The following is a 23,703-nucleotide window of genomic DNA, read 5'->3' as shown; positions in this document are numbered from 1 at the left end:
TATGTTTAAAAGGCATTTGGATAGGTACTTCTATAGGAAAGGTGTAGAGGATTACAGACTAATACAGGCAAATGGGATTAGTGTAGATGGCAAATGATTGGCATGGTGGGCTGAAGGGGCCAGATTCTGTTTTGTACAAAACTCATTCACTGACCCTCTAACTTTTATTTTGTAATTTTTATAGAAGCAAGTAACTGAACCTAACCCTTGCCACTTTTACTAATTTCTGAATCTGCAGCTCCACCATGTGCTTTAGCAAAGTTAAATTGAAACTGTGGAGTAAATTTTCTTTTTAGTTGAACCTGGGAAATATAAAGGAAGTTAGAATGGGAGCTTTGGGTCACCCACTCCAGTTACCGAGTCAACGTGGAACCTGGATTGAAATGAAGGATTGGTTCTTGCTTTTCTCCACCATAAGTTCCCTTGAATTTGATTCATTTTCTGCACATCGGAATTGGCATAGAAGTTGTATCAGGTATAAAGATACCAAATTGGTCTATTAGATCAATAATTTCTATGGATGGTCTTTACGGACCCAAGTTCTTTTGATTCCCTCCAACCAGGAAGTACAGATGTTTCATGCTTCAATTAGTTGGATTTTGTGGCCATGACAGTACAACAGTCTGTGTCTGCCATTATTATTCCACAAAAGGTATAAGAATTTAAGGATTTTGTGAATATGTAGATTAAACAAAAAGGCAGATGTCTTTGGGGATAGAATTCCAGACCATAAAACTATTACTGATGAAACCAATAATAGTGCAATTAAATACAGGAATGAATAAGAGAGCAGAACTGGGTGTCTGCAACTATATTGAAGGTTTATAGAGCTGGAGGAAATTAAAGAGTTATGAGTGGATGGGACCATGGAGGGATCTGAAAATCAGGACAAGAGGAAGAGGACTTTGTTTAAGAAATTAAACTAGTCTTGGGAACTAAATATATAGCAAAGCAATACACACAGGAACAGGCCCTTCAGCTCAACCATGTTGCGTCAACCATTATGCCAGCCTAAATTAAACCCACCTGCCTGTACATGGTCCATATCCCTCTATACCCTGGAGACAAAAAGCCCAAAATGTCAGCAATTCCCTTCTCTCTCCACCTGCTAAGTTTGCTTGTTGCTCTCTTTCTCTTCCCTGCCTATTCTAGATGACTTTTAAATATTGCTGCTTTTATCATCTGCCCTGGCAGTGTCTTCCAAGCATTTACCACTCTGTTCTGAAAACAAATAACTTGCCTCACAAATTTCCTTTGAATTTTTTCTCACTCATTTTAAACCTATGCCCTCTAGTATTTGACATTTCCATCCTCGGGGGAAAAGACTCTACCTACCCTATCTCCAGTGAGAGATACCTAGCAGCAGTAGAGAAGGGGCCGTTCTAGGCCTTTAGTTTATTTTCATCTGTATGCATGAAATAACAGAAGCAACAGAGAACCTTTTTGCCTTTTAGCAAGTTATCCTTAAGAGGCACTATCTCCCTTGAGTTGCCATCCTTTGTTTCCTGAATTAGGTGCTGATTTTCTTCCACTTTACAAACAAAATAATGCAATATAAAATTTGAGACTTCTGAATTCAGCTTTGATATAAGAGCATGGTTATGTTAAATTTAACTTGGTTTGTATTCCTTTTTTGGAAAGACAATCGGCAATAATAGAGAGAGGTCTAACTACCATTGCACCAGATAGTCTGGGCCAGATTGCCCTTGACCAAAAAAATACCAATGCCTCAAAAGGTTGGTCAGTTATTGTTGTGTTAAAGGAAGAAATGCAAATAAAGTTCTTGATTTTCAGTGGTTGCCATCAGGGCTAAAAAATAAAATGGGAAATTAAAGAAAATTTATGAAGCCCTTTCCCTCCCACAGATGCTTATCAACCTGCTAAGTTCCCCCAGCAGATTGTTTGTTGCTCTTCTATTCCCTGCCTATTCTAAATTACTTTTAAACATTGCTGTTGTATCTGCTTCAGTCTTCAGTCCTGTCAGCACTTACCGCTGTTTTGTTTTTTTTAAAAAAAACTTGCCTCTCAAATTTCCTCTGAATTTTCTCTCACTCATCTTATGCCCTCTAGTATTTGACATTTTCACCCTGGGGGATAAGAGTCTACCTACCCTCTCTCCAGTGATATTGAGAAAACATTCCAAGTTTGTCCAGCCTCCCCTTGTATGTAATATTAACAACCTGCACAGAATCCTGAAGAACCTCAAAAAACCTTATCCAAAACCTCCACATCATTACTGTAGTACAGTGACCAGAACTGGGCACAAAATCCTGTAATCTAAATTTATAGCACTTGGTCTAATGTGGACAAATGTAATCAGTGTAGTCACTATGGAAGAGATAGGTCAAAAAGGCCTGTTTCTGTACTGTATGATGATTCCATAACTCTGGTCTGTAGCCCTGCAGACCATTGCTTCTCAAATACACACCCAACTAATCATTTAAATGTGATCAGGGTTTCTGCTACCAGCCTTTCATGCAGTGAGTTCCAGACTCCTGCCATCCTCTGGATATAACAATTTTGCTTTCTCTCCCTTCAAATTCTGCTGCTATTGCTTTAAGTCTAATATTTTGGCTTTACAATTTTCTGTTAAAGAGAATTAGTCCATTTTATATAAGTTTGTGAATTGTATACACAGTGCAAACCTGTCATTTAGCATGTAGAGCTGTCTTTTTTATTGGAGAGTGTGATTGATGTGTTAATTATTTTCTGCATTCTGTGATGTCCACCTTTGCACGGTCAGAAATAATAGTTAAATATTAACAGTGGGCACACTGACCCTAGAGGTGGAGAAAGTGCTAGCTGGCAGTATCATTCATATGTCTGCTGGCTGCTACTCAATATTCTGAGTTTGACCAAAATGGAAAGCACTTAGGGACGGGGCGGGCAGTGGGAGTGAAAGCTTCGTTGTTGAAATCAGTGAGGAGTAATGCAGTAGACCCTGTGACAGAAACTTGGCCACTGCTTATTTCTTTGTTACTAACTAGGGAAATCTGAAGCAAGAACTCAGATGTTAAATAACTTCAAAGTTAGGGTGTCATTGCATTGGAAAGTCTGGGAAGGTTGTGTTCATGTTCAGTTTAGGAGCATGAGTTTATGTCTGCATAACCTAATAGTACTGGGGAAAATAAATATACGTTGAAATTGTGGATTATGTTAGATTTCTTTGGATTTGTTTTATACATGGTTTGAACTCATTTCTTCACTATTCTTTCTCCAGGCGAGCCTCAGTTTAAGTAGACTGGAATGTGAAGTTAATATCAAGCACCTCTATCGTCATTAACATGAATTTTCTGATAAGGAACCAAACTTTCAGTACAGGTTCCAGAAACAATTAACTTAAGGACAAAAGTTTCAGTCATGACTACCTCGCATATGAATGGACAAGTTGCAGATGAATCAGAATGTACTGCTAAGAATTTAGACCTTTCATCCCGTGACGAACCATCCAGACACAGAGAAATGGCTGTAGATTGCCCTGATGATTTGGGTTCACGAACTATGCCAATACGCAGAAGTGCTCAGTTAGAGCGCATTCGCCAGCAGCAGGATGATATGCGTCGTAGGCGAGAAGAAGAGGGAAAAAAGCAGGAATTTGACCTTAATTCTTCCATTCGACTGAAGAAGCTGGCACAAGTTCAGCCTAAAGTTGGCATTGACAATCCAACATTTGATAAAGAAGAGGACTTTATTTTAGAGGGACCCAGCAATGCAGTTAAAGTACTTGGTATGTAACTTGGCAATATGTGTGTGAAGAAGTCATTACTAGATCTTAAGTCAAATGTATAATGTTTCTAATGCAATGCAATTGTCTTGCTGTAGAACAGGGGTTCCCAACCTGGGCTCCGTGGACCTCTTGGTTAATGGTAGGGGTCGATACCATAATGAAGGTCGAGAACCCCTGCTCTAGAAATACATAGTGTGTGCCTACGTAATTATGGTTTTCCATGTATAATGAATCAGGTGGCTTAAAATATTAGTACATTATGGCACATCCAAGTCTAGTTCTCCAAATGAAATATTTGCAAGTTTATCTTCTGTTGTAAAAGTTAAGGCTGCTGTTCATAGTACACATCATAAGAATGGCAAAGATCAGTGGTGACCAGGTGCAAGTTAAACCCATTTACAGTAAAAATTAAATTTTGCCATAAAATGCAAATTTTCCTTTTGATGGTTGAGTGTTAATAATCTATTAATATTAGTTCCTGCATGTTATCCAACTGTTGTCACCACTGTTTCTCTGTTCATCACTGTCTAATTCTCCCTTATATTGAATGATTAATTCAAGCGTCACTAAATATCTGAGCCAAAGCAATACATGAAAAGCAAAGCAAAGATGTTATTCTTTCAGAAGATTATTTCTTTTCTTGTCCGTTATGTTTTGAATGTTAATACAGAGTTCAGTTCTCTTGTCCCCATCCTCCAATCTCCAGTAGTGAATTGAGTCACAATAGTTTTTAAATCTAAAAATTATTTTCTTCGTATCCACTGCATTATCTCAGTGCTATAACCTGTTAAGGCTGTGGAATAGGCTGGCTGTAAATTGTTAGCAGTTGTGTGCTAAACTTGGTATTTCTCAGCATATGAATCCAACTTTGAAATATCCACCTGAAAGGAGAAATCCTGAACTTGCTGCCTGCTCTTAACCTATAGTGTCAGCTTCAGACTTAGTGTTCTTTACGTTCGTTTTTTATCTATTGTACTCATTGTCCATTCATTTGAATAGAAAGGAACTATTAATTGCTGCAAAGGAGTCAATTAAATATACGACTGAGATTTTTATTACACATTTTAATTTAGCTTATGTCAATATCTTTTGTAATTTAAGTGGTTTTATCCTTGTTGCATTAATTTCTAATGATAATTAGGATGTGTTTTTATTGATTCTAAATAATATTTTAATTCTTCTGAACGTGAAGAACATTCAAGAACAGTTACTGACAGGAAGCCAACTGTCTTTTCCTTCTATTTCATGAGTAGAGCTTATTCTAAGATATGTGATAATATTACATTCATAGCTTGCCACATCACGTTGCTTTGCCATTTGACATCTAAGCACTGCAAGTCAACACAGACAGTTCCTTACATTAGGTCAACAATGGTGAGCATGCATGGCATACTGTTGGTGGCAAGTTGTGGTTGATAAATGCCGAATGAATTTGATTAATCTTTTTATTGACACCTTTTCTGTTTTATGAACGATATTTGAAACAATTCTGTCTGCATACCAGTGATTAAAATACATCATTTTTCTTCCATTGAAATTTGTAGATGTGAAGTTATTGTTTTGAAGTTAGGATATGTTTATTGTGTTAAATTGTAAAGTGCCACTATGCTAGCCTTTGAAAAGCATATTTTATTAATGCTGGTTCTTGTGCTGAGCATTCATATATCCTATGCTTATTTGGGTTCCATCCAGATATTTCTACCACATCCAACGATGTATCGTTTGGTTGCTTGATCAGCGACTGCTTAACTTCTGACATTCTCTTTATCCACAAAAAAATGTTGCTGTGTTTTCAGGAGGTCCTTGTAGATTTTGTTGCATCATAGTACCATTCTGCTTCCGGTGAGCAACTTATGACTGAATCAGTTTTACTTGACACTTAGCCAATCCACAATACAGAAAGAATTTAGGTCAAATTGTGCCCATCTTTGTGGGAGATGCAAATGCCTGCTAGTCAGCATTAAGTTATTTGGTGCAGCTAATAGACCTGCTGCCTCAAAGCTCCAGTGACCCAGTTTCAATCCTGACTGCTGGTGCTGTTTGTCTGGGGTTCTCCCCCATGACCACTTGGGTTTTGTTCAGATATTTCTACCATACCCAAACGTGTGCAAATTGGTTGGTTGATCAGCTATCATAGGTTGCCCCTGTTGTGAAGCTGAGTGGTAGAATATAGTTGAGTTGCTGGGAGGGTGGGGAAAAGCGAGATGGGTTCGGGTAGGATAGTATATGGGTTTGAACTCTGTGGGCAGAAGGGTCTGTTTCTATGGTGTGTCTCTATTATGTTGGATATTTTCAGCTGAATTTTAATAGATGTAACTTCGTTGTCAAACCTAACCTAATTTAGATGAAATGAGAATACCATTTAAAAATCATTGTCAGAAGGTACACAATTAGTGGCTGACATACAAGGTGCGAAAAGCTATACAGGAGGATTCACCTCTTGATTTTTATTTGAAAGGATATTTTATTGAAATAGGTAGAAGGACTGCTGCCTGTTTTCTTTCTTTTTAAATCTTTTTATTGAGTAAGTATACAAAAAAGGTAAGCCATATAAACATTAATACAATGTTAAAGTATAATAAAATTCCAAAAGATAACAATACCAAAAAGAAAATACTACAAACAATGTAATTTAAGCATAAGAAACCAAGATAACATAATAGTATACTAGATTTTATATATATCAATGGAAAAAAAGAAAAAAAAAACCCCAAAAAAAAACCCACCGTGCAACTAACTAAAAGCAAAGCAAAGCAATGGGCTAACTTGAAACCAAACAGAGTTAAACTTAAAATCACGTCCTCAATCCCGACCTCCATTAAAACAGTGAAGAGAAAACAAGAAGGGTAAATATTACATTAAATGAAAATATCGAATAAAAGGTCCCCAAATCTGTTCAAATTTAAATGAAGAATCATAAAGGTTACTTCTAATTTTCTCCAGATTCAAACATAAAATCGTCTGAGAAAACCAAAAAAAGGTAGTTGGAGCATTAAGCTCTTTCCAATGTTGTAAAATACATCTTTTCGCCATTAAAGTAAGAAATGCAATCATTCTACGGGCTGAAGGGGAAAGATTACTAGAAATTTTAGGTAGTCCAAAGATAGCAGTAATAGGGTGAGGAGAGATATCTATATTTAATACCTTAGAAATAATATTGAAAATATCTCTCCAAAAAGTTTCCAAAGTAGGGCAAGACCAAAACATATGAGTTAAAGAGGCTATCTGCCCCGAACATCTATCACAGAAAGGATTAATATGCGAGTAAAAACGCGCTAACTTATCTTTGGACATATGTGCTCTATGAACCACTTTAAATTGAATTAGGGAATGTTTAGCACAAATAGAGGAAGTATTAACTAATTGTAAAATCTGCCCCCAATCATCCACAGAAATGGTAAGCCCCAATTCCTGTTCCCAATCTACCCTAATCTTATCAAATGGAGCTTTCCTAAGTTTCATAATAATATTATAAATCATAGCCGATGCACCTTTCTGACATGGATTAAGGTTAATTATCGAATCTAAAATATATATAGGAGGAAGCATTGGAAAGGAAGTAAGTATAGTACTTAGGAAATTTCTAACTTGTAAATATCTAAAAAAATGTATTCTTGATAAGTTATATTTGTTAGATAATTGTTCAAAAGACATAAGGGAACCATCTAAAAATAAATCCAAAAACCGTAAAATACCCTTAGTCTTCCAAGTTTGAAAAGCGCGATCCGTAAAAGAGGGAGGAAAAAATATGTTACCTAAAATAGGAATCGCTAACCCGAATTGATTAAGATCAAAAAATTTTCTGAATTGAAACCAAATGCGCAAAGCATATTTAACTATCGGGTTAGAGACCTGCTTAAGACGTTTCGAATCAAAAGGAAGAGAGGAACCTAAAATAGAACCAAGTGTATAACCCTGAACAGATTGTAATTCCAATGCTACCCATTTAGGAATAAATAGTATGTCCCGATCAAGTAACCAAAATTTCATATGTCGAATATTAATAGCCCAATAATAAAATCTAAAGTTAGGTAATGCTAAACCTCCATCTCTCTTAGCTTTCTGTAAATGTATTTTACCCAGTCTCGGATTCTTGTTCTGCCAAATAAATGAAGAAATTTTAGAGTCAACTTTATCAAAAAAAGATTTAGGAACGAAAATTGGTAATGCCTGAAACACATATAAAAATTTTGGCAAAAAAAACATCTTAACTGCATTAATACGACCAATCAAAGTTAAATATAAGGGAAACCATTTAGATGAAAGTTGAGTAATATGGTCTATTAATGGTAAAAAGTTAGTCTTAAATAAATCTGCTGCCTGTTTTATGAGCATTATTGTAACTCTCTTGTGGTTATAGCTGATGCTAATTGGATTTGTGAAATGAAAGTGCATTCCATCACTGAAAAATATCTTCTAAAAATTTGAACACTTAACTACCCACCTTTGCTTCAAATGGAGCTGGCTGTCTAGATGCAGGAATATTTTATATGAATATTTAATCTAAATTTGAAACTTGTTATTAGTTTTATAACACTAGTGCATGATGTTGTAACTGAAATTATAATTGGGTTTTATTTTTTTTCCCTATTAATAATAGGTCAACAGCAGTATATAAAAATATATCATAAATGTATTTTGGGATGTGAGCAGACAAAACATGATATCTTCCCAATGTTCTTTTCCTTAAAAGACAATGGTGTCATTCTGCCAATTGCCTTCTATAATTTCATCCACAGCCAAATTTTCTCAAAGGTCTTAATGATGATTTTTCATAAGTTGTTCAACTCTTGGAGGAGAATGTCACCAAGTATGAAACCATACATGACCTCTTCCATGTAATTTTCCTTAGCTGCTCCCTTCTCTCTAGCCCACTCTTTCTTTTGCTAAAGCCCTTTTTTAGTTCACTTCTTTATAAATTGCTGACATATATGGAACTAGGCAATTCATTATCTGTGGATTAGAATTGAGGTATGTCTAGTCTCTGAGTCACTTGTTTACTGGCAATTGTGCCTGCAAGAAGAATTATTATATGCTTTTGAACCATTCTATTAACAAGACTTTTTTGTTCTTGAACTCTAGAGGTAGATGAACTGCTGTCTTCTCTAAAACATATCCAACATAACCTGGTTGACAGTCAGAGTCAGGATGATGTGGCACTCATTTTGCAGCTGGTTCAGAACCAAGATTTCCAAAATGCCTTCAACATTCACAATACAGTAGCAGTTCATATGCACAAGATGAGTCCACCTTACCCTATAAGCTCCAATGCACAGGAATTATCCCAGGAGGTAGGTCAATTGTTAATTTGATTAGAGAATTGCATTTTTAATATAGAATTTTATGGGGTAGAGGTTTGTTCTTGACAGCTAGCATTAACTGTGTGCTTATGGTATTATTGTGCATTATCTTCCATTCCCAAAATTTAGTCCTGTTGACTTCAATGAAACAAAGCTTAGAAAATGTGTATAATGTGCAGCATCGTTGACTGCAGCTCTTAAAATAAAACCAAAGATAAATTTCTACCCCAGTATTAGCAGTATTTTGATGGCACCTTCTGAAGCCCATTTCAGTACTGTTAAATAATATGTCACTTCAGTCATCTGTTATTCTGGAATATGAGAAGTTATTTATTCATACTCCACTGCAATGGCAGCATTTGCTGATGGTTTCTTCTCTTATGTCTGCCTGATCATACCTGTCTTCCTGAAATCTTTTTTTTATTCCTCTCTCCCCCCCCCCCACCTCCATATTTGTTACCTGTATGCTGGCTGCACTGAATGTCCTTCATGCATGTTGGATCATCTTCAGAAGGTGAAATTGTATTGTCATCATTGATGTAAAGTTTTAGGTGATGTTATCCAAGTCTAGCATGAGCTATAATTTTCTTCAGCTCATTACTAAGTCCAACTAACTTGCTCAACTCTCAAAATTATATTTGTGTGCCTGCGTAATCATTACCCTTCCAGACATTCTCTTTGGATTAAATCTGGTGCTCAGTGTATTCAGAAATTGGTCTCCAGTTACAATGCAGTGTAATCCCAAGGAGTACATTGTGTCACCCTTCTGTACTCTCAGTGTTAGTGAGACTAACTCCAGTGAACAATTTGAAGATTTTTCTTCTCCCCATTTGCAGACACCTGAATCAAAAGTGAATGCAGAAGTGTGTAATCCATTCATCCCAGCTGTACTGTGCTATGTTCACTCTATTTAGAACTCCATTCTTTGACCCACAGCTCCTGGCCATTACGTTTAACCAATGTTTTCAGTTTACACATTATGTTACTTGATAGTTTTCTTTCTCAGTCTTTATCTATTTCCCCTGGGATCCCAATCAGAGTTACTTTCTTTCTCAGCGTTGCCTTCCTCAGTTCTTTCAAATGTCTTCGCAATTACTTGGAACATGACTTTAGTTACTCTTCCATCCTCAAAATTCCTTGGTTTCCCTTTGAGCATTTGCCTTTGCCCCAGGGTGAAGACAGCTATCTACATGAGTAAAATTTTTTTTCAAGTAGTAAAATCTTTTCAGTTAGTGGAAATGCTGTTCGTCCCTACTGACAGCTCTATGCTTCATCAACAAAAGTAATGATAATGAATTTACTAGAATTTAGATAATGGTTAAAGTGTGTTAAGATTTTGCTCTAGCCATTTAGAGAGAATGGGTCACAAACAAGAGAAAATCTACAGATGCTGGATATCCGAGCAACACACACAAAATGCTGGAGGAACTCAGCAGGCTAGGCAGCATCTATAGAAAAAAAGTACAGTCAATGTTTTGGGCCGAAACCCTTCGGCAGAACTGGAGAAAAAAAGCTGAGGAGTAGATTTGAAAGTTGGGGGAAGGGGAGAGAGAAACACCAGATGCTTGGTGAAACTTGGAGGGGGAGAAATGAAACAAAGAGTTAGGAAGTTGATTGGTGAAAGAGAGAGAAGGCCATGGAAGAAAGAAGAAAGGTGGGGGGGAGGAGCACCAGAGGGAGGCGATGGGTGGGCAAGAAAATCGCATGACAGAGGGGATGGGAAATGGTGAAGGGGGATGGCGGAGGCATTACTGGAAGTTTGAGAAATCCATGTTCATGCCATCAGGTTGAAGGTTACGCAGACAGAATTTAAGGTGTTGTTCCTCCAACCTAAGTGTGGCCTTATCCTGACATTGGAGGAGGCCATGGATGGAATATTGGAATAGGAATGGAAAGTGGAATTAAAATGGGTGACCACTGGGAGATACCACTTGTTCTGGTGGACGGAGCGTAGATGCTTGGTGAAGCAGTCTCCCAATCTACGTTTGTATGTCGGATCTCATCGATGTACAAGAGGCCACACCGGGAGCACCGAACACAGTGTAGGACCCCAACACAGGTGAAGTGTTGTCTCACCTGGAAAGACTGTTTAGGGCCCTGAATGGTAGTGAGGGAGGAGGTGTGGGGTCAGGTGAAGCACTGGTTCCACTTGCAAGGGTAAGTGCCAGGAGATAAGTGGGGAGGGAGGAATAGACAAGGGAGTCGGGTAGGGAGCGATCCCTGCGGAAAGCGGGGGTGGGGGTGGGGAATGTGTTTGGGAGTCCAGTTGGAGGTGGCGGAAGTTTTGGAGAATTATGTACTGGACGCGGAGGCTGGTGGGTTGATAGGTGAGGACTGGAGGAACCCTATCCCTGGTGGGGTGGTGGGAGGATGGGGTAAGAGCAGACGTGCATGAAATGGAAGAGATGCGGTTGAGGGCAGTGTTGATGGTGGAGGAAGGGAAGCCCCTTCCTTTGAAAAAAGAGGACATCTCCTTAGTTCCAGAATGAAAAGCCTCATCCTTAAAGCAGATGCAGCAGAGACGGAGGAATTGAGAGAAGGGGATGGTGTTTTTACAAGTAGCAGGGTGGGATGAGGTATAGCCCAGGTAGCTGTGAGAGTCCATTGGTTTATAAGTCAGTGATGGATAAGCTGTCTCTGGAGATAGAGACAGTGAGATAAGGAAGGGAAGTGTCAGAAATGGACCTTGAATTTTGAGGGTTGGGTGGAAGTTGGAGGCAAAGTGGATGAAATCAACGAGATCAGCACGGGTGCAGGAAGCAGCACCAGTGCAGTTGTCGGTGTAGTGTAGGAAAAGTGCGGGACAGTCACTGGTGTAAGCTTGCAACATAATGAATGCATCAGAGATCATGGGTAGAGGTTTTTGGTTTACTAAGTAATAAAGTTGTGGAAGAGTTTATCAATATGTACAGTAATAATGGAAGTCATTGAATTTCCTGAAGAAGGAATGAGTGAAGCATTGAGAAAAGAAACAGTCACTATTTCCAGAGGAAGTTATTGGGGTGAAACTGTTATGAATTGCTGCAACACATATGCAGTAGGATATCATGAAATGATTTTGTTACCAATATATGTATGTGCCATTTTAAAAATAGCTGTTCCATTATTGAAATTTAATTTTTATTGTCTTAAATATTTTACATTTCTCTGTAGGTTTTTGTAAAATGTTTGATCTAAAATTCTTTATTGAGTTGTACCTTGTTATATTTTAGTCAACAGAATATATTTGGTAAAATTGTAGATTCTTTTTTATTATATACATTAGAATACTGATGCCCTTTTTTTTATTCACTTGTGAAATGTGGGCATTGCTGGCAAGGCCGGTATTTTTTTGCCCATCCCTAATGTGAGCCTTTAAAATTGGAGATGAATTGTCCTGAGTTGGTTCTTTTAAGTGTAGGTGGGTAGGGATACATAGGATGTGGGCCCACAAAGATGAAACTCGGTATAATGTGTGACTTCCTGCAGGTGCCAGTGTTCCTCAGCAACTGCTACCTTGTCCTCCTTGCTCACAGATTTATGAGATACTCTCAGAGCAGTCTGGCAAGTATGACAGGGTATCTAATATCTAAATTCTATTAACTTGTTAATCCAGTACTTGCATATTCATTCTTCCTTCTGTTTCACCACTGTTCATAACTGAACGTTCTAAAGCACATTTTTAAGTACTTCCAGCATTGCTGTGTTCCCTATCCCTTGCATTCTCTCCATGAATGTGATGATGTGGCATTCACTCAATACATTTTTTGGAACTTGTGGGGGTGACTTCGGTGATTGTTTAAAATCTAGTAGCTTACTATTTAATTACAGTGGAAAAAATTGAAAGTACTTCTAATCTTTTTGAAAAAACAATATAGTGAAAGACACGGGGAAGATTTGATGAGCTGAAGAAACTTTGTCAACAAATTCTTCATATAAATTGTTAATTATTCAATAAATTGCTGCTTTTGGGGATTGTGTATTTGTAAAATGCTTGAAGGCACTTAAAATGGCAAAGTAAAGTCACCGATTTCAAAATTAGTTAACTGTATTCCAAATAACATTAACTATTGCACTTGGGTAGTACAAGTCCAAATGTTCTTGAAGTATACTTGGTTGAGACCTTGCAAAGCTCTTTTTAAAAGAACACACACACAATTCTACTGACATTTCTGGAAGCCTTTCTCTGTTTCTCTCTCCATAAATGCTACCTGTCCTTGTTTATATCGCATTTTAAGCCAGCTGCAGTATTTGGTTTTGTTTGTTTTGTTTATTTATCTTCAAGTTGCTGCAGTAAGGATTTACTGCACTGATCTGAGGCATTGAATGATGACGGCTTATGATTGCCCTGTATGTACTGGAAAGAGTGAGAGGTGATTTCATTGAAGCAAAATTCTGGGGGGTGGGGGCGGGAATCTGCTTCCCCTTGCTGGAGAGACTAGAATTACTGGGCATAGTTTCAGGTTTTGCTTCCCCTCGCTGGAGAGACCAGAACAACTGGGCATAGTTTCAGGTTTGAGTTTAAACACAATGCAAAAGGTTGTAAATTTTTGGAATCTGCTAGCTTGAGAAGGATGGATGCTCTGTCGTTGAGTATCTTTAAGGCTGAGACCAGAACAGAAAGAGAACTGGAGGATCTGAGTTCCTCCAGTATTTTGTGTGTGTTGCTCAGATTTCCAGCAACCATATTTGCAGATGTTCTCTTGTTTGTGGAAGGCTTGTTCTGAGGAATAGCTGACTGAATGTAATTGAGATCCAGAAACATCCTTGTCAATGTTGAAAGGAATAGCGAGCCTGAGGGGCCATTTGATAAATTCCCAATGCTGTGCAAACTGCAAATATTTGGGGTTGAGCAATAAATGTATGTTTGCCATGACTTCTGTTCTACAGATATTTCAATAAAGTCAGTGATCAGTTCACATTTGATAGCCTTCTGTTCTTGAACAAACTTGTCAGTAGATGGAGAAAGATTCAAAACGTGCTGATTAAAAGATAGCAATTTAAGCACATAAGATATATGCATAATAATGCTAATGCATTTTTGTACATTGTTTTTTTTTGAAGGTCCAAAAGATTTTAACCATTAGTCATCAAAAGGATGGACAGGAACTCAGTGCTCTTCTTGCATCACCACTCTTTGATGTATGTACTTCCTTTGTTTGTTGTTCATTCTTGTTTCACTGAATTTGTTTACAAATATAGAAGTTTAAGCTCACTTAGAAATCATGAATTCTTTTGGAAAGTTTAAATAAACTTTTTTTCCTTGCAATTAATGTTTATCTAATTAAAAAAATAAACCTTGTTTTACATTAAAAGAGCAACTAGTACCATATGGGGATGGGAACCCACACAGAAAAGAAGAGGGAAGTCATGCAGAGTCCAAAGCTAGAGTTAGTGAAGTAAAAAGTAAGAGTAGAGTGCATAAAAGTAAAAAGCAAAAATCGCATAGGTCACTAGATTCTAAAAGGACAATGAGTATTAGGGAACTTTATCTAAATGCCCGTAGTATTAGAAACAAGGTTAGTGAACTTGTGGCACAGATCAGTACCGAGGCATATGATTTAGTGACCATTACAGAAACCTGGTTGCAAGGTGGAGATGACTGGGAATTAAATATCCAAGAGTATCAGGTAATACAGAAAAATAGGCAGGAAGGCAGAGGAGGTGGGGTGGTGCTCTTGATTAGGGATGAGACCAGGGCGATTGTGGGAGATGATATAAGATCTACGGAGCAGAATGTTGAGTCCATCTGGGTAGAGATTAAGAATAGAAAAGGGAAAAAAAATCACTGGTGGGAGTTGTCTATAGGCCACCTAATAAAAATATTTGCAGTGGCAGAGGCGATTAACCAAGAAATAACTGAGGCTTGTAAGAACGGAACGGCATGGGGGATTTTAATTTCCACATAGATTGGGTGAATCAGGTTGGTCAAGGAAGTCTTGAGGAGGACTTCATAGAATGCATCCATGATGGCTTTCTTGAGTAGCATGTTAGTGAACCTACAAGCGAAAATACTATCTTAGATGTAGTCCTGTGCAATGAGACAAGTAAGATTAACGATCTTGTAGTCAGGGATCCTTTTGGAAAGAGTGATCAGACTATGATTGAATTTCGCCTACAGATGGAGGATGAAATAGTTAGATCTAAAACTAGTGTATTATGCTTGAACAAGGGAGACTACAATGGGATGAAGGAGGAGTTGGCTAATATAGATTTGGAGCACAGGCTATTTGGTAGAACAGTTGAGGAACAGTGGAATACTTCCAAAGAGATTTTTCATAGTGCTCAACAAAAGTATATTCCAGTCAAAAGTAAGGACAGTAAATGTGGGGAGAGCCAGCCTTGGATAACTGAGGAAATAAACGATAGTATGAAATTAAAAGCTCATGGGTACAAAGTCACAAGGAGTAGTGGGAGACTGGAGGATTGGGAAAACTTCAAAAAGCAACAAAGAACAACTAAACAAGAAATAAGGAAAGGGAAGATACAGTATGAAAGTAAATTAGCACAAAATATAAAAACAGATAGTTTTTATAAATATACAAAGCGGAAGAGGGTGGCTAAAGTCAACGTCGGTCCGTTGGAAGACGAGAAGGGGAAATTGATATTAGGTGATAAGGAAATGGCTGAGGCATTGAACGACTATTTTTGTGTCGGTCTTCACGGTGGAGGACGTGTCTAATATGCAAAGAAAGATATTATGGACGAAATGGGAGGTGAGGACCTCGATAAAATCACTGTCACTAAAGAGATAGTGTTGAGCAAACTAGAGGGCCTGAAGGTAGATAAGTTCCCTGGTCCTGATGGGATGCATCCCAGGGTGCTGAGGGAATTAGCGGAGGTTATAGTAGACGTGTTGGTAATGATTTCTCAAAACTCTATAGCTCTGGGCAGGTCCCGGCGGATTGGAAGGCAGCAAATGTCACGCCACTTTTAAAAAAGGATGTAGGCAAAATACGGGCTACTATAGGCCACATACATCAAAGTTGCTGGTGAACGCAGCAGGCCAAGCAGCATCTATAGGAAGAAGCGCAGTCGACGTTTCAGGCCGAGACCCTCGTCGGCCTGAAACGTCGACTGCGCTTCTTCCTATAGATGCTGCTTGGCCTGCTGCGTTCACCAGCAACTTTGATGTATGTTGCTTGAATTTCCAGCATCTGCAGAATTCCTGTTGTCTACTATAGGCCAGTTAGCTTAACATCTGTAGTCGGGGAAATGCTTGAAGCTGCCATTAAGGAAGAAATAGCGAAACATTTAGAAAGGAGTGGTTCCATTAGACAGACGCAGCATGGATTCAGAAAGGGCAGGTCCTGTTTGACAAATTTACTGGAGTTCTTTGAGGGCATAATGAGTGTAGTAGATAGAGGGGAACAGGTGGATGTCGTATACTTGGATTTCCAGAAGGCGTTTGATAAGGTGGCGCACAATAAATAAGATACGGATGCATAAGATACACAATAAATAAGATACGGAGTAGGACGAAGTGTATTGGCATGGATAGTGGATTGATTAACCAATAGAAGGCAAAGAGTTGGTATAAATGGGTGTTTCTCTGGTTGGCAGTCAGTGGTGAGTGGGGTGCTGCAGGGGTCGGTGCTGGGTCCGCAGCTGTTTAACATTTACATTGATGATCTGGAAGAGGGGACTGAGTGTAGTGTAGCAAAATTTGTTGATGACACTAAACTGAATGGAAAAGCAAATTGTACAGATGATGTGGAGAGTCTGCAGAGGAATATAGATAGGTTAAGTGAATGGGCCAAGGTCTGGCAGATGGAATACAATGTTGGTAAATGAGAGATCATCCAGTTTCGAAGGAATAATAGAAGAGCAGATTATTATTTAAATGGTGAAAGATTGCAGCATGCTGTTGTGCAGAGGGACTTGGGAGTGCTTGTTCATGAATCACAAAAAGTTGGCTTGCAGGTATAACAGGTTATTAAGAAGGCAAATGGAATGTTGGCCTTCATTGCTAGGGGGATTGAATTCAAGAGCAGGGAGGTCATGCTGCAACTATACAGGGTACTGGTGAGGCCGCACTTGGAGTACTGTGTGCAGTTCTGGTCTCCATACTTGAGGAAGGATATACTGACTTTGGAGGCAGTGCAGAGGAGGTTCACCAGGTTGATTCCAGGGATGAAGGGGTTAACCTATGAGGAGAGATCTGAGTTGCCTAGGACTGTACTCTCTGGAATTCAGAAGAATGAGAGGGAATCTTCTAGAAACATACAACATTTTAAAAGGGATAGATAAGATAGAAGTAGGAAAGTTGTTCCGATTGGTAGCTGAGACTAGAACTAGTGGACATTGCCTCAAGATTCAAGGGAGAAGATTTAGGACGGAGATGAGGAGAAATTGTTTTTCCCAGAGAGTGGTGAATCTGTGGAATTCTCTACTCAGGGAAGCAGCTGAGGCTTCTTCGCTAAATATATTTAAGATACAGTTAGATTTTTACATAGTAGAGGAAGTAAGGGTTATGGGGAAAAGGCAGGTAGGTGGAGCTGAGTTTACGGATAGATCAGCCATGATCTTATTGAATGGCAGGGTAGGCTCGATGGGCCAGATGGCCTACTCCTGCTCCTATTTCTTATGTTCTTATGTGAATAGGGAAAGTTTGCAGAGGACTCTTTAGCTCTCTGATTTACTCATTCTCATGTTTAACATGGTAATAGTTTCACAATCCATCCTACAAAATATATGAATTGTTGACTCAAGTTTTGCAGTGTTTGGTTAATTAAAGTAAATTCTGTATGGCTCAGTAGAGATGCTTGGGCTTAAAGTGTGCAAACAAATGTTGCTCTTCAGGTTATTTGTCTTGTGGAAATAGGTTACTTGTCTGTATTTTTTTTCCAAAAAATAACAACATCTGTATATATTGCCATCTAGCAGGTGCAATATTAATCTAGGTAATTACTTTTAAATTTCATTAAATCCTTTAGAGACTTGATTTTTAGCAAATAATAAAAGAAAAATCAGGGTGATAATATACTTAATATGTCACTGTAATCATTTGGGAACTTTGACAAAACTAGTACCCTTAATCTCTCTAGGGTGAAGCATGAGAGATGTGTGGATATTTTTTGGCCTAGGTAATATGAGGGATGAGATTAGGTTGCAGTATTGACGCAGGTTTATGCTATGATGCACTTCAGTTTGTTTGATTTGATTGTTTCAGGCACTGCTTTTAGCTCATGATGGAGTGGCTAAACAGGAAATGCTTCTGGAATCGAAAAATGAAGACCATGTCTATGAGAGAGTTGCACAGTATGGAGGAGAAACTGTGAAAATTGTTCGCATTGAAAAAGCTCGTGATATCCCTCTTGTAAGTATCAAATTCTGCTCACTGCTCATTTTATTCATGTGCACTTCAGCTTGACATGAGACTACAGTAATTGCATGTTTTAAGTTCAATGCAGCACTGTCTACCATAAATGTAACAGTACTTGTATGCAAAAGAAAAACAAGGAAACAAAAGCTTTGGTTAAATCTGCAATATTAGACCTCCAACTCTGGGTTCTAGCAGCTCCTGCTTCATGTGTGGACAGGAGACCTGGATCCTTTGATCTCTCTCAAAATCTCCAGAAGCTGTTGTCTACCCCTCTTTGTCAATAGTGCTCTCCCCACACTGTATATTTCTTTAGAGTAACAAAGCACATTAGCTATAGTCCAGTAATGAGATAATCTTTTCATTGTGATTGTAATGAGGTATGGTACATTTATTTTTGGACTCAGTGCCTGTTGTGTAATTTTGAGTCTGATTACACTGCTGACTACACTAGCAGGCCCTGTCAATCACATGCCCAAAATCAGGTTCTGAAAATAAACAAAGAGATTATCAAGACAACAGAGGAAAGCATTCAAGGATGTGTTTGTAGCCTTCGGCGAAGAAATGCAGCATCCTCACTGACTCCTTGGAGTCTCTGGACCATGAGTCAAATGTGGAGAAAGAGCATTAAGGATCTTGAAGCCATACATTAGCATTTCATGGAAGCTCTGTGTATGAGGTGAAAGGCATGAATTGCTTCACAAAATACTTGCCTAGATGTCATATTGGTACCCACCAGTGGAAGAGTGTTGTTCCCACACTGGCCTTGTTGGCCATCTAGTGGAAGTCATCATCAATCCTGAGGGATTACATATGAAGAAGATTCTATTCCAGTATTTGTATATTTTTTCCCAATTGATGCTCCATTTATACCTGACTACATGGGGTTGCACGGCTGGTAGAGCTTTTGCCTAATTGCTCCAGTAACTTATGTTCAATCTAGACCTCTGGTCTTGCCGATTTATATTTATATTCTCCCAGTGACCATATGCCTTTTGCCTCAATATTCTTCTCTCCTCCAATATCCCAATTATGTCCAGGTTGTTGAGTTAATTGGCGATTAATTCCCTGGTTTGATTATAGCAGGAGAATGAAATATTATAACCATGCAAAATCTACTTTTACTGCTGCTGGTCTAGAATAAATCATGAATAACCAGTTCAGAGCCAATGGCTCTGTTCTGATTTATCTCATGTGGTTCCACATGACACAATGGAGGATATTCTTGGGCTGAAGATGGCACTTGGACTATTTAACCATTGCTGAAAACTATTTTGCCTAACCAGTCATACTCAAGCATAATGCCAGGCCAAGGTAGTCTTACTGAACTAGATAACAAAGTGGAGGCATTGGAGGACATTATCACAGCTTTGTACAAATGTTTGGAATGATTGGACACTATCCCACAGGAGGCAGCCATTCAGTTCATTGCGCTGGTGCCAAATTTTTGCAAGAGCTATAACAATATATCTTTCTTTCCACCCTTTATCAACAGCCCTGTGTGTATTCTCTTACAATTTTAACCAGCTTAGTTTTATCTTACAGTTACAAGAGGTATCAAAATGGAGAATGTGCAACACATGCTTGCTGAGCAGGCAGAACTAAGCAATCTCTCAACTAAAGATTGAATTTATATTTTGTAGTCCAGCACCTCCTTTTATCAGTTGGTGAACAAACAAATTGTATTGGCAAGGTGAATGCAAATGGCATGAAGCTACTTACTCTGCTCTGAGCATAACCTTACCATAACCAAAACCATCTTCCAGCAGAAGGCAAAATATAAGACCTCATGGATGCACTGTCGCTCTAAACATGATCGACTTCATCATTGTGAGACGTAGTGACATCAAGGATGTTCTTATCACCCGTGCCATGAGAGGTGCAGAGTGCTGGACTGACCACTGTATGATTGTGGCCAAGCTCCATATGAAAGTGCACCCCGCTTGTAGCTGCAAAAACTCAATAAAAAGTGGCTAAATTGCAACCAACTGAGAAACACGGAAGCAAGAAGTGAGTTTCAATGCATCCTAGCTGAGAAACTATGGGGGTTGAAACCTTGTTTGAGCTCAGAAAATACCACGGAACAACAGTGGACCTATATCTGCTCTGCGCTCTATGAGGCAGCAGCCCAATCCATCGGCCATAAGAGCAGGAACCACCAAGACTGGTTTGACAATAACTCGGACACCATCCACAACTTGCTTAAGGACATGCACAAAGCACACTGAGCAACTTTAAACAACCTGTCATCCACCAGCATCAGACAGCATTGGCAGGCAGCTCCGAGGAAAGTGCAAAAGGCAATACGGACCATACAAAATGAGTGGCGGACTGAAAAGGCAGATGAAATCCAGTCCTTCGATGATAATGACATGCATAATTTTTACAATGCTGTCAAAACCACCTACAGCCCAATAAATCGATGCGTTACTCCCTTGAAAACAGCAGATGGTCTAACACTTCTGAAGAATCAGAATACCATTCTGCTGAGGTGGGCTGAGCATTTTACACCCTGCTTAATCAGGACTCTGACGCAGACCCCACCATCCTGGACGAACTGCCTGAACTTTCTTCTATCCACGACCTCAGTCTACCACCAACCTCCCAGGAGGTTCTATCAGCTGTCCATTCCCTTAAGAACAACAAGTCCCCTGGCACTGACAATATCCCTGCTGAGTTACTGAAGAACGGAGGGTACATGTGTATGCGCACCCTCTATCAGTACATCACCAAGGCCTGGGCTGATAAGAACATCCCACAGCAATGGAGAAATGCAAACATCGTTGTCATTTATAAGAACAAGGGTGACAAGGCCATCTGTGGCAATAGTAGGGACATATCACTCCTTTCTGTTGCTGGAAAGGTCCTGGCTGAGGTGATGCTTCAGAGACTCATCAGCAACATCATCAAGTCAATGCTGCCTAAATCGCAGTGCGGATTTAGGAAGAGTAGGAGCACAATTGACATGATCTCTACAGCCCGGCAGCTTCAGGAAAAGTGCCGGGAGCAACATCAAGACCTGTTTATGGCCTTTGTCGACCTCTCCAAAGCATTCAACACTGTGCAAAGAGAGCTCTTATGGGATGTCCTCCTCAGGTTTGGCTGTCCCAATAAATTTGTTAACATCTTTCGCCATTTCTGCAATGGAATCACTGCTCAGGTGACCATAGGAGGACAAGAGTCCGAGCCCTTCCTTGTACGCACAGGGGTGAGGCAGGAGTATGTACAAACGCCAGTGCTCTTTAACATCTTCCTCTTGTGTGATACCAAGCTTCTCCACAAGGAGATTGAAGACATCAGCGGTGTGGCAGTGGACGTCAGATTAGATGGCAACCTCTTTGACATCAGGAGGCTCCACACAACCACCAAACTCCGAAGAGAGCGGGTCCTGGAGCTGCAGTATGCAGATGACTGTGCTCTTGTGGCCCATACTCTGGAGGATCTTCAGACTGTCCTTGCTGTGGTGGTGAGAGCGTACAGCAGGATGGGGCTGACTGTCAATACCACCAAGACAGAAGTGGTTTGCCAGTGGGGTACCAGTGTCCCACCCACTCTACCTGCCTTCACTGTTGGTGATGAAAAGCTGTCAGTAGTGCTATCTTTCAAATATCTGGGGAGCATTCTCTCTGAGGATAGCGGCATTGGCAACGACATCCAGAGCCGCATTAAACAGGCATCGGCTGCCTTTGGGAGACTTCAGCATAGAGTCTTTCAGAACAGGAGCCTTCGTTCCTCCACAAAGGTCGCCGTATACCAAGTGGTCTGTGTCACCATCCTCCTTCATAGCTGTGAAACTTGGGTAACCTACAGCCGTCACATCAAGTCCTTGGAGTGTTTCCACATAAGCTGCCTCCAGCGCATCCCGGGAATTACCTGGCGTGAGCGGGTGCCTCACACTGAAATACTTGTAAAGACCAACTGCAGAAGTATTGAGGCCATGATCACCCAGTGTCAGCTGCAGTGGCCTGGGGCACATGATAAGGATGCCCCCATGTCGGCTACCCTGCAGAGTGTTATACGGCCAGCTACATCATGGTCGACGCTCAGCTGGAGAGCCGAAGAAGCGCATAAGGATCAGATGAAGAATGCTTTAAGGAAGTGCAAGATCAGATCTGAGGACCTGGAGGATGTTGCTGCTGACTGTACCACTTGGCGACAGCTGTGTAGGGACGGGGTTCGTATTCTGGCGATGGAAAGATCAACCAGAAGACAGCAAAAGAGAGCCAGGAGAAATGCAACCATGGTTGCCACCACTACTGCATATACATGTCCCACCTGCAATAGAGCTTGTGGGTCCAGGATAGGACTGTGTAGTCATCAAAGATCTCACCGTTAAAGGAGTAGACGTCGTCATCGGATTTCGATGGACAACCGAAGAAGAGAACAAATAAACTGCTGTAATGAAGAGAGTCCAAGATCCTCTCCATCCTCTTTGAAGGTTGAGCCAATATTTGAGAGCTAAAGACAGTTAAGCCTGTAAAGCAACAAGACCTACACAACAACCACTCATTTGATGAAAATTGACAGCTCATAGGTTCCAGACTACAAACAGTTCTAAACAGGGTGCTCAACCGGCTACCCTTGATATTTTAATAGCTTTGCCATCAACATCTTAGGTATATCCTGGTCACAAAGCAGGTCAAAGGCTGAATATTGTATAGTCAATGACTTAGCTCCTGATATTCCTTACCCTTTCTGCTGTGTACAAAGCTCAGACCAGAAGTATGATTGTAATACTCACATGCCTGGATAAATAAAGTTCTGACAGCTGTCAAGAAGCTCAATGCTACCAGATCAAAGCAGCCCCCTTGATTGCAGTTCCACCCAGTATTTAAAAAAAAAATCATTCCATCCACCACAGAGGCTACCGTGTATACCACCAATAACACGTGTTTTGTAGTGATATGCACTGCAGTTAGGGTGTACCAATTAATTAGGGCACTTTTTAAATACCTCCTGAATGAGCTACTTCTACTGGAAGAATGAGGCCAGCAGGCACGTCTGATAATGTGCATCTCCACGTTGCAAGTTATGCTAATGCGGGAATTCACCTTTACCTTCGTTGTCATTGGGTCACCTAAAGACTCTCCACTGTGTGATCACTATTCTGTTGTTGTTTCCTTTTGCTCAATGCACTGATGTGATGAAATGATTTGCGTAGATAGCTTGCAGAATAGCTTTTTCACTGTACCTCTTTCTGAAACCAATGACCAGCTATCTTGTTTTGTTGACATTGAGGGAAATGTTATTGCCATGACACCACATTAATAAGTTCTCTCTCAATCCTGCTCCAACTCATCATTTGCAAATTTGTAGATCGAGCTCCAGAATCTGGGCCTATGTACCTTCCTCCGCAAGTCGATCCTCACCTTCCT

The 23,703-nt window shown here is 39.7% G+C and overlaps 1 protein-coding gene across 4 annotated transcripts in view; it reads left to right on the top strand.

The window, feature by feature from the left end:
* The window catches only part of LOC134348317 (protein PALS1-like), an 84,513-nt gene that overhangs the window by 38,987 nt on the left and 21,823 nt on the right, over positions 1 to 23,703 (top strand). For all 4 annotated transcript variants that reach the window (XM_063051523.1, XM_063051498.1, XM_063051515.1 and 1 more), the window contains exons 3-6: positions 3,221 to 3,727; positions 8,810 to 9,018; positions 14,071 to 14,148; positions 18,179 to 18,325. In XM_063051523.1, the coding sequence (XP_062907593.1) occupies positions 3,361 to 3,727; positions 8,810 to 9,018; positions 14,071 to 14,148; positions 18,179 to 18,325 (801 nt within the window). In that variant the 5' untranslated portion in view covers positions 3,221 to 3,360. The remainder of the gene's footprint in view (positions 1 to 3,220; positions 3,728 to 8,809; positions 9,019 to 14,070; positions 14,149 to 18,178; positions 18,326 to 23,703) is intronic.

The sequence above is a fragment of the Mobula hypostoma genome, chromosome 1 (assembly GCF_963921235.1).
Source record: "Mobula hypostoma chromosome 1, sMobHyp1.1, whole genome shotgun sequence".
In the NCBI taxonomy this organism is placed as follows: domain Eukaryota; kingdom Metazoa; phylum Chordata; class Chondrichthyes; order Myliobatiformes; family Myliobatidae; genus Mobula; species Mobula hypostoma.
Note: the sequence above shows the minus strand (reverse complement) of the source record. Positions and strands in the feature narration are given on the sequence as shown.